Here is a 12,254-nt window from a genome sequence, read left to right as displayed (position 1 = left end):
AGGATATGAAACTTATTGAACTATTTTAAACAAACCTCTCTCATTCATGTTGTGGTCCTGGAGACAATCATTTTCCTGCACCTCCTCCTCATCTTACATCCTCATTCTTTTCCTCATTTCCCATTTATTCAAAGTTACAGTTTCATACCAGATTACTTGCACTTTCAACTCAACTTAACTTTTCAACTTGACCTCCGTTAAGAAGAGCACTGGGGAGGTCTAACGAATTTAGTGCAGATCACTCGTGAGGGATAATGAAAGTTAAAAAAGAAACATTTCTGTTATAACTTCCCTGTACAAATGTTGTTTTATAATAATAATAATAATAATAATAATCTCATCATCTATAACGATAAAACATTAATCATTAATTTATTGTATCAGGCGCATTTTATTCATAATATGTACTGTCTGATACTTTAAGTAGGCCCATGGGTGGATGATGAGACAATGGGCCCCTGGGCACAGATATGCAAAAAGAGCCACCTGTCCTACATGGAGCCAGACACACTTTGTAGTGATGTTGCCTCATTTTCCCACAGTCATTTTGTGTCTCTTAGCATAATTTTGTGTCTCTTGTGGTTGTTTGGTGGCTCCTCGTAGTCGTTTCGTTTCTCTTTTTTTGGTTGTTTTGCCCCTTTTGTTGTTATCTTTTATCACTTTGCAGTTCCATTGCATCTCTCTGTGGTCTTTTTGAGTCTCTGTCTGGTCAGTACATATTAATTTGAGTGACATTTGACAGGTGAAGGCCATGTGGGCCCCTGACACTTTGAGCCCCTTGGTCTTTGCCCAGAAGGCCCATTCAGTACTCCATCCATGAACAGGCTACATCTACATTTTGCTGACAGTACTTTTGAGCACTGACTTCTGTAATAGTTTGAATGTATGACTTCAGTCAGTTCCTTAGTTGAAAAAATGCTTTTAAAAACCCACTTGGACAGACTGGCATTTGTATAACTTTGTTTAATATGTATGTAAGTGTGTAGATGTAGGTGTTTACATGGGTGTATGTGCATGTACTTAATTACGTATATGTACATATGTGTTTGTGTGTATGTGTATGCATATATATATATATATATATATATATACATGTCTACATGGGTGGAAGTGTATACTGTATATGTGGGTATGCATATATACATGCATATATGTGTGTGTGTGTACGTATACATATATGGATGTGATTGTATTATCTTTTAATTGCATTTTACGTAAATGATGTTGGTATTACCTTGTTTTCTTATATTGTATGGCTATGTATGGTGAAGTACTTAGTATGTTTGGTTTAGAAAATTATTATTATTATTATTATTATTATTATTATTATTATTATTATTATTATTATTATTATTATCATTATCATTGTACTTGCAGAAGAGTATTTTTATTCTGTAGAATTGCTACTATTTTGCCACCACTGGTTAGAAAGGTCAACTTCAGGGGCCAGTACACCTGTACACATGTACCAGTGGCGCCTCCCAGTGGCCACAGACTGTGAGTACAGAGGAAGGACGTGCAGCAGACAGCCGGCAGGAGAGGTCATCATCTCCGTGTTCTCTGCAGGACCAGGGACAGACGGCCGTCCTCTGTCCCTACATGGTAAACAGGCTGTCTGCGCTCTTTTAAAACACCATGAACAGGCCGCTCGTGCCGCTGACCTTCTGGTAACATTTCTGAAAATGCTCAATGCGTGTTGCACTGTGCTAGAAGATGGCGGAGTCGGATGGAGGGGATTTTGCTTCGAAACATCTTCAGAGCAGGTGAGTGAAGCGGGGTGGGGATGAGATGTGCCCACGGTGTCGGGGTGGTCCCTCGGTGTTTCCTTACGTGAAGCCTCCATGGCTCCGGACTTTAGCGCTGCTCGAGCCCCGTTGGAGCACCACGGCGCCGGGGCTTGACTCCAGGAAACACCGAGGAGCTGTCCGGGCCTTCAGGCATCCACACTGCCTGCTGTTGATATATCAATAACCGCAGTGGAAATAAAACAAGGATGTAAATATTGACGTTTTAGAGGAGTGAACACACCAAACTGAGCCTGCTGTTTGGTAAACATCAAAACATTTGTCGGCTGTTTTGTAAATTGTTTCTCTTGTAGTTTAGTGTCTATGGCAGTACTTCCAACACTTTTGCATTAACAACAAAATGATGCTAACATAGTTCATTTCACTGCCATGATTGGTTAACATAAAATCAACAAAACATGCAACAGTGTTACATTAACAGGTCTCACTGGTAACACTTTGCTAAACGAAGTTGCAAATTGTGAACATAAATGTGAAAGTCAGTTTACCTTTTTAAATCATATTTTAAACATTAGATACAAAATCCTGACCGATACTGGATTTTTTTCGGGCTGATACTGATATCGATATTTGAGAGTTTAAAAATATAATCATAATGTATTGGCCAGTAGTTGTTTGATAATATAAATGTAGAACATAAACAGGTTAGCTTCACTTTATTTTTTTTTACCCATATTCGACAGTAACAGGTGTAAATAATGAAATGAATGATGGCTGAATTACAGTGGGATTTTAGAAAAGAACAAAACCATTATTAACTTCATTAAAAACACCTTAGCTTTCCCTACAGAAGTAAGTCAAAATGTCCACAGTACTATTACCAAGATATATACAGAGCAAGTCACTTAACAGTTGAAAAATAAACTTTCTGATGGGCAAACTATTGCATTAGCCTGAATATGAGATGAGCCATGTTTTCCTAAATGATTTTCTCTGATAGTGAGAAGTTTGCAGACTGCAGAAAATGCAACACATTACACAAGCCATCAAAAACATATACACGTTCTTACTGCCCTCCTAAACTTTTTCATTTTCATTTTATAAGACCTGCTGCCAGAGGATGTAAAGAAACAGCCCACAATGCAACACTCCTTTAGTGCAACAGCACATGACACAGTACTCGCTTCATTTCGTCAACATGCAAATGACTACTTCTAGCATATACAATAAACACTATAATACCCTCCACATTTTGTAACCAAACATTATTTAAAATAACAAAAATGACTTCTTTTCATAGCAGACATTTTGCTATTTCACAAAAGGAAAGGAACAAGTGTATTTAATAACATGAATGATAGCTTCATCCCACCTAGGGCAGGTCCTTGGATTGCATGTTATCAGTTTTAGCTGTGCTTTTTCTACTATGACAGATCAGAATGTCCGCTGTGAAAAAGGTCTACTGGCTGTTAAAATAGGCCTGTCTGATTTATAATTTCAAGTCCTGCCTATCAATAAAATTCAGTCCAGATATTGTCTCTGTCTTCAAACACCAGCTGATGTTCTGTACTCACTCCGATCAGCTAAAGCAAGCCCAAAAAAGGCCCATTTTGGATTTAGTTAATGAAATACTTTCCATTGAGGCGGCAACGTAATGAAAGATTAATATTGTGGAAACAACATGGACGCTACAGAAAAGATGTGTGGTATTTTGTTGCCCAGAAAACTTGGCAACTCTGTACCAAAATGTTTGCCAACTCTCTGAGTTGTTGTTTGACTTGATGGGGCGGTCACATGAATTTTTCCAGTCAGGAACTTAGTTTTCCAAGTATACCGCCCCCACGTGAATGCACCACGTGAATGCAGGATAAGATGAGGGCAAAGAAACATATCTATAATATAGAAGACCACTGTTTCTTTATACGCAAGATGGGCACATACAGTAGACATGGAAAGTACAGAAAAGTTTGATGGAAGAATTATGAGTGTGTTGGATATGTATCGTTTAATCCATGTACTCACAGACCTCAGTGCATCAGTGCTTTAGTCTGTGTTAGTTTTCAATAACTTAATTTCTGCCTGGTATTAAAGTGTGATCTGGATATGAAATTGTTAGATGTGAACAGTGGGATTATTCCCGTACACTGACATGTGGTGTGTAGAGGCATTTTTGTCATCTGTAATCCGCCTTCTGTTGTGATTGGATGCCATTTTTGGGTCTAATTTAACAAAGCAGTTTGGCAGAGGAAGTGCCAGCAAAAACTAAGATGGCAGCTGTCACAGTACAACTGTCTGATGTCATTTCTACTCGCGGTGTTTAGTCGAGGAAATATTCCTACTTGAAGTGATTTCAGGAAGATACTCTCTCAGGTTAAGTCTCTACCTTTTCGTCTTAATGTTATGTTTTTTGACATTTCTGTCCCTGGTGACGTCCCTTCCCCTCTACACAAAGTAAAGTGTTTTTTCTAACACTTCATGTTATTTTGGCACACTCACTTTTGTTTATGCGTACCTGTTGTAATGATGACCATGCTCATCTCATAACGGAGGATGAATTTCAGTTTTCTGTGTGCAGCAATGAATAGTCTATAAACAAAGTGATGGCATTTTCATTGACAGAAGTGTTGTTTCTCTCCTGTGTCTCGCTGTAGCTCTCTCCTGTGTGCAAACTTGCTCTCACAAACACAAAGACACTGCAAACCACAGTTTGCATTTCCCCTTGGCTGACTGGCAGATTAGATTAAATTTCCATCACAGAATTACTGTGTGCAACTACGCCTTGATATTAGATATCTATATACAGATCACATTTTAATATTCTTGAGCTACACAGCCTGTTTGGCCAGTATATTACAGTTTATAGCTGTGCACATTATATTTGAAAAATTAGTCTTCCAAGTTCAGTTCTGAATGTAAGGCCTGAAAAACATAAGGGTGTTTTATTGTGTAACATCCCTTAATTTAGCGATTGTAACAAGGCCCTTTTTTTCTTTTCAGTATGGCTAACAAGAATAGCACCCTCCGCTGTACATTCTCCGCCCCAAGCCACAGTACCACCCTCCTCCAGGGCTTGTCCGTCTTGCGTGCTCAAGGCCAACTACTTGACGTTGTGCTGGCCATCAATGAGGAGCGCTTCCAGGTCCACAAAGCTGTGCTGGCCGCCTGTAGTGATTACTTCAGGTTAGTCTGACTCACAAGAGTTCTCACCGCCTCTTTACATCTTAAATTGACAGCACTTACCCGGTGCTCTTATCCAGAGCAGCGTACACTGAGTGCACTGTTAGAGTAAGCTGCAGTTCACAGATCAACTTTATTAAAAGCAGTTCAGTTTGGGGGAGGAAGGTGAAACCCACAGCAAAATGCTAAATGATGCACTTTGAGCCATTGTACTTCACTGAATTTGTATTTACAGAGTTCCTACTGATTATAAACTGAAATGTATATAAAAATGTAAATGCATTTGTTTTTGTTCCTGTTTTTCACTGGTTTAAATTAAAGATCTAAGATATTTTATGCACTCAAAAGACTTAATTCCTTGTTCAGTAAGCACTTCTCCTTTTTACAAGATAATCCATCCACCTGACAGGTGTGTTATTACCACACAAATCTGCACTAAAATGTGTAGTGTGATCACACAACACAGTGCCACAGATGTCACAAGCTTTGAGGGAGCATTTCCTGGGAATGCTGACTACACCAGAGCTATTGCCCTTGAACTGAACGTTCATTTCACCATATGCACTCTCAGATTTGGTGTCTGTGGATTTGACAGTACATCCAACCGGCCTTAAAACCACAGACCTTATGTAGCCACACCAGCTCAGAACCTCCACATCCAGTGTCTTCGCCTGCAGGGTTGTCTGACACCAGCCACCTGGACAGCTGATGCAATATTCGGTTTGCACAACTGAAGAACTTCTGCACAAAGCATCAGAAACATTTTTAGGAAAGCTCATCTGCATGCTCGTTGGCCTCACCAGGGTCTTGACCTGACAGCAGTTTGTCACTGTAACCAACTTGGGTCAGCAACTGCTTCAATGGCATCTGACACACTGGAGAAGAGCACGACAGCTTGTTACAAGCCCTGTCAATATCCAGTAACTTCACACAGCAACTGAAGAAGAGCGGGCCAACACTCCGCAGGCCACAATCAACAACCCGATCAGCTCTATGTGAATGAGATGTGTTGCCCTGCGTGTGGCACACCAGATACCGACTGATTCTTTGGGGTATCTTTAACCAAAGCTCCATTTCTGTCATGTGAAATCTGAATAGCTTTTTTTTTCCCAAGATAAATCTGCCTGATGTAGAGTAGCCTTTACTTGTGACCATCCTAAGGCACACCTTTGTAGTAATGATGCTGTTTAATCAGCATCTTGAAAGGCCACACCTGTCATGTGGACAGATTATTTTAAAAAAGGAGAAGTGCTCACAAACGTAGATTTTACCAAATTTGAAATAAGTCTTTTGTGTCTATAAAAGAGTCTTAGATCTTTTACTAAAACCTGTGAAAAATGGGAGCAAAACAGGAGTGTTGTGTTTAAATTTTTGTTCAGTGTAGAATTTGTATTAAGATATATTACAGAAAAAGAAAGTGAGGGCGTTTTATAATGATAAATTATTGAACATAAATCAAATAAAAGTACAAAACAGTGACATAAAAATGTGGCCAAATATACTTTTTCTTTGTTTTCGCATACTTCTCTAATGTGGAAGTAGTTTTCTGTAGTTTAGACAGTAGTCTTTATTTGGTTTCATCTGCCTTTCAGAAATAAGAAGATTTTTTTTTACTTCATACAATTGTTTTTGTCTAGTCATACAAAATTCATGCCTTGCATTCAGAAGAAATGGGTTTATAAATGTCTTGCAGTTCACTGAAATGTTCTTGTGTTGCAGAGCAATGTTTACCGGAGGCATGAGGGAGTCAAATCAAGATACCATTGAGCTGAAGGGTCTGTCCGCCCGTGGGCTGAAACATATCATTGACTTTGCCTACAGTGCAGAAGTCACTTTAGACCTGGACTGTATTCAGGACGTTCTGGGGGCTGCGGTGTTTCTCCAGATGGTCCCAGTTGTGGAGCTCTGCGAGGAGTTCCTCAAGTCAGCGATGAGCGTGGAGACCTGTCTCCACATCGGCCAGATGGCCACCACCTTCAGCCTGTCTTCCCTCAAAGAGTCGGTGGATGCCTTCACCTTCCGCCACTTCCTCCAGATTGCCGAGGAGGAAGACTTTCTGCACATTCCCATGGAGCGCCTTGTCTTCTTCCTGCAGAGCAACAAACTGAAGAACTGTAGCGAGATCGACCTCTTCCACGCCGCCATCAGGTGGCTCCAGTATGACGAGTGTCGCCGGGCTCAAGCCAGTAGCGTCCTTTGCCATGTGCGCTTCCCGCTAATGCGCTCCTCTGAGCTGGTGGACAGCGTTCAGACCGTGGACATCATGGTGGAGGACGTGCTGTGCCGCCAGTATCTCCTCGAGGCCTTCAATTACCAGATTCTTCCTTTCCGACAGCACGAGATGCAGTCTTCGCGGACCGTCATACGCTCCGATGTCTTGTCAGTCATCACCTTTGGCGGGACGCCCTACACTGACAACGACCGCACAGTGAGCACCAAAGTGTATCATCTCCCTGACATGGCGTCCCGCCAGTTCAAAGAGCTGACAGAGATGGAGACAGGGTGCAGCCATGCTTGTGTTGCCGTACTTGATAACTTTGTGTATGTCGTTGGTGGACAGCACTTACAATACCGAAGTGGTGAAGGGGCAGTAGACAGCTGTTACCGCTACGACCCGCATCTGAGCCAATGGCTGCGCATCCAACCTTTGCAGGAGGCTCGTATCCAGTTTCAGCTCAACGTGCTGCGTGGACAGCTGTACGCCACCGGAGGGCGCAATCGATCTGGCAGTCTGTCATCTGTAGAGTGTTACTGCCCAAAGAAGAATGAGTGGACAAATGTGGAGCCATTAAAACGCAGGATTTGGGGACATGCAGGGACACCCTGTGGGGGGAAGCTGTATATCTCAGGGGGTTATGGCGTCTCGTTGGACGACAAGAAAACTCTTCACTGCTACGACCCTGCATCGGACCAGTGGGACTTTAGAGCGCCCATGAATGAACCCAGAGTGTTGCACGCCATGATCAGCACCGGGGATCGGGTTTATGCTCTGGGCGGTCGCATGGACCACGTGGACCGTTGTTTCGATGTGCTTGCGGTTGAGTATTATGTTCCAGAGAACGACCAGTGGACCACCGTCAGCCCCATGAGAGCAGGGCAGTCTGAGGCTGGCTGCTGTTTACTGGACAAGAAGATCTACATCGTCGGTGGCTACAACTGGCACCTGAACAATGTCACAAGCATTGTGCAGGTGTACAACACGGAGACTGATGAGTGGGAGAGGGATTTGCACTTCCCAGAATCCTTTGCTGGCATCGCTTGTACACCAATTATTCTTCCACAGAACACCACACAACGCTGATCATCTGACCTGTGACTGTGACAACTTTATTCCATGTGCTCTTTCTGCCGACCACTGAGGCAGAACAAGGTGTGAACGTTATATAAGCTACTGGTGTGTGTGTGTGTGTGTGTGTGTGTGTGTGTGTGTGTGTGTGTGTGTATGTGTGTGTGTGTGTGTGTGTGTGTGTGTGTGCGTGCATGTTTTAATTTATTCATTTGAGGTGATAGCCTGAAAAGCTACTAAGCAGCATTACTTGGACTGGTGTATTATTTTCTGTCCTTGTCTTGTTTTGGTTGAAATTTGTTTAATCAACAGGCAAATCCTCAATTATGGAGCTTTTTTTTTTTATTTATTTGAAATTTCTTTTATGTGAAAACCCTTAAGGAGTCTCATTTATTTCATGTTTTGAGACAGATTCATTTACTGGATGAAAGCTTTTGAAGGATAATTTGGATGCAGTCCAGAGGAACATCCCATAGCAAGTAATTTCATATTGAAAATATCTAATTGATTGGTAAGCTCAAAATAAACAAGGAAGATATACCTTCAGTTTAGCAGTCTAGGGCTGAAGTTACTGACAGCACAAATTCTCATTTTTGAAAGAAGGTCTTCAGTTGAATTTTATGTTGTTGTTGTTTTGCATTGATATTAACAGATTCAACCTTTCTAATAGACATTCTGATTGTACAGTTGTGAATGTTTTATTTTCTTCTTTTTACCTTCTAATATTTTGTTTGTTATAATTTATTACTCAATCACTAACTGATGTTGACTGTTTTAATGTCTCCTCAGATAAACTAATCTACAAACCACAATGCACAGTAATGATCGCACAAATGAACACAAGTCCTGTTTGTGTTTCAACTTGGAATCACTTATTCCATGTGGATGTTGTTTGTTTTGTTTTTATTGCTACTGCCCTTGTGATTCCTGAGCTGAGACCCCCACTGACACACTAATTGTTCTCTCAGTCAACATAACAAACCAGTGTGGACCTCTTAAGGCAGCTACATAAATCATTCATGTGTGTGTCAGTTGTAATGTCAGTGTGTGCTGCTCTTACTGTCAAATAATGGCTACATCTTGTGCCCCACACATGCTTTTGTCTCCTAGAGTAACACAGTAAGGGGACACAGTTGATATTTATTAATGCACATTTAATATCCGAACTAATCTCAAAATTCACCCTTAAGAAGTAATTAAAGGGACAAATTGTCCCCAAGTCAGAAATGCATATTTTCCCTCTTACTTGTAGTGCTTTTATCAGTTAGGGTTGTTTTGATGGGAGTTTTTGAGTGTTGGAGATGTCATAGAGATGTCTAACTTTTCCTGAATGGAGCTAGATGGCTCTCAGCTTGATGTTCTCAAGGCGCCAAATAAATACATTTGAAAATCTCAACAGTAATGTCTGTTTCTAGAAATCATGACCTGGTTGCTCATGATAATCCACAGACCTTGCTGTGAGCAGTTTCATGTAGGAACTATTTTCTGTCTACCAAACTACACCTGGCAACCACATCACTGAGCAGAAATAAGCACGCATCTACTCCTAGCTGACCTAGCACCACCGAGCTAACAAATTTCAGAGAAGGACGCAGTTAAAATTCATATCTCATGCTGTCACGAGCAGAGCTGCAAGATCTGTGGATAATCCTAAGTAAATGGGTCATGGTTTTTAGAAAGAGATATTGCTGTTGAGTTTTTCAAAAGTAGCTTTTGGCACTCTGAGCACTGGAAGTCGAGTGCTATCGAGTTCCATTATATTTAAGAGAAGGCAAACATTTCTACGGCTGATATCTCCAACAGTGGCAACTCACATCAAAAGCGTGCAGAGTAATAAATGGTAGTACAGGTAAGAGGAAAAATGTGTACTTTTAATTAAGAGTGAACAGGTTCTTGTTTTTGTTTTTACTGCATTGCCGCACTTTTGAAAGCAGAATGTATCAGACATCTGATTCTGCTGTTGAAGTTATCGATGGACTTAATGTGTGTAACAGAGAAGCAAGCTTGAAGCCCTTGTTTTCTCTTTTAAATGTGATCATCTATATGATGTTGAGGAGTGTCCATTTTAAAATCTGTCTCTCCTGTTGCCTTAGTGTGTATTTGTCTTGTGTTACCTGTAACAGTAAAAGCACATGATATCCTTGAAGTGCAATATAGAGGAAGCCGCTGTTGTCGAAGGGGAATGTATACATTTGTGAAGCTTTATGTGCATCCTTTATTAAAGGTGTATCATGTTTTAAAAACACATTTCAGCTTCTTTTTTCAGTTCTTGTTTTGATTAAATATTTCCAATACTATTCAACAAAAGCACTGCCTTACGATATAAGTTGTACTCTGTATCCACAGACTCCCACACACACGTAAAGGGAAATTTACTGTGAAGTTTCACCGAATAAGAAAACTGATATTTCTTTTCTTTAGTACTGCAACTGACGATTATTTTCTTGACAATTAATCATTTGGTCTTTAAATGGCCTGAAAGTAGTGGAAAAATGTTGGCTATAATTACTAAAAAAACAAGGTGATGTCTCTAAATTTCTTGTTCTGTCCTACCAACAGTCCAAAACTGAAAAATATTCAATTTACGGTGATGTGAAAGAGAAAAAGCATCAAACCCTTTGCATAGCCATTTTCCTACTTAGCATACACTGGCATATTCAAACCTGTGTTGTTTTTGTTTTACTCCTAAGTCACAAGGAGTCATTTAAACAGAAATAATAAAGTTTGAGCCATGGTCTGAGGAAATGTGGCTTCTCGAAGTTAAGAAGTGTAAAAAAAATCATTAAATGTTGTGGAAAAGTCATGGAATTTTGTTGTTTGTAATGATATAAATTGTAAGTAACCCTCTGTGGATAAACCCCCAGGTAATGTAACATAATGGAAAATTTATCTTCTGCTGCTGTCAACATAACGTACCTTTAACCTTTTGAAACCTTAGCAAAATTTCTTTGTTTATTTTTGAGGTGTCATTTCTTATCCTTTCAGAGATTCCTTTTGCATATCTACGTTGATTGTCCCATTTGCCACTCACCTCCTATAATGAAAATGCTTTACATTTGCCAAAACTGTACATTATTAATGAGGGAATTTTCAATTCTTTGTTCAGGCAAGTTAAGGCTATATTTAACCACCAAAACATGTTCAAGAAACTTGACGTGTTCCTCTAACCTCTAATCTTTTTTTATAACAAATCAAATATAGAAATTGAATGAAGGCTCTGCAATTTGTTAAAGAGCTTTTTTTTGGCATTTTGCCTCTTTTCGTGAGAGCGACAGTGTATGAGCCAGACAGGAAGCAGGGGAAGAGAGAAAGAGAAAGAGGGGTATGACTCACAAAAAAGTCCCCACCCAGAGCTGAACTGGGGATTCGTTGTAATAAAGTATCTGCCTCGACCACCTGGACACCCGTGGTTCTGCAGCTGTACTGGTTTAACTCTCCTAAATAAAATATGTCATTTGCTCTTGACCAGTAATACATAATTAATTCAACAGCCCAAACACTACTGTTGCTGTTTTAGACACCGTGATGACCTTTTATAACCAAAAGGTCAAAGGTCAATGTCACTGTGACATCATAATGTTTTGCAAAAACACTTTTCTCGCCATTTTTCAACATCGTGTCTCAGGAACAGAGGGGGAGACATTTGGTCAGAAACTGACTTGGTGACATTAATCTTTAGTGTCCACCCTAAAACGGTGCTGATTGTTTAGATCTTCTGTGCTGGGGTCAGTATGGTGTGTGTGTATGAAGCATCCATGTTTTTACAGACACTGAGGTAAACTTTAAGTGCAACTTGAGTGGTTTGCAGAGGTATACAACCACGAGACAGTACATCTTGTTTTTAAATCTCTGCAGTTTGTAACATTTGAAACATAGAAACACAGATGCACCTTTGCAATGTTTAGACATTGCTGGTAATTTGTAACATTGTAACCAGTATCCTACAGCATCCTTTTTTTTATTGAACCTTTTGGGACCCTCAGGACATCTGGGGCTGGCTTACTGACCGTCCCAAGAGTTAGAACAAAATATGGTGAAGCAGTGTT

General features: G+C 40.3%; 1 protein-coding gene across 2 annotated transcripts; it reads left to right on the top strand.

Moving 5' to 3' along the window:
* The first annotated feature begins 1,485 nt into the window (after positions 1 to 1,485).
* On the top strand, positions 1,486 to 10,470 carry klhl26 (kelch-like family member 26). 2 transcript variants are annotated; one of them, XM_042511992.2, is made up of 3 exons: positions 1,486 to 1,763; positions 4,743 to 4,925; positions 6,642 to 10,470. In XM_042511992.2, the coding sequence occupies exons 1-3, from the start codon at positions 1,714 to 1,716 to the stop codon at positions 8,221 to 8,223; spliced, it is 1,815 nt and encodes a 604-aa protein (XP_042367926.1). In that variant the 5' UTR covers positions 1,486 to 1,713; the 3' UTR covers positions 8,224 to 10,470. The 2 variants fall into 2 exon arrangements, with proteins under 2 accessions (XP_042367926.1, XP_087933750.1); XM_088077624.1 differs by lacking the exon at positions 4,743 to 4,925.
* The last annotated feature ends 1,784 nt before the right edge of the window (positions 10,471 to 12,254 follow it).

The sequence above is a fragment of the Plectropomus leopardus genome, chromosome 5 (genome assembly GCF_026936395.1).
Source record: "Plectropomus leopardus strain MGB_pleo_1.0 chromosome 5, ASM2693639v1, whole genome shotgun sequence".
Classification (NCBI taxonomy): Eukaryota; Metazoa; Chordata; class Actinopteri; order Perciformes; family Serranidae; genus Plectropomus; species Plectropomus leopardus.
Note: the sequence above shows the minus strand (reverse complement) of the source record. Positions and strands in the feature narration are given on the sequence as shown.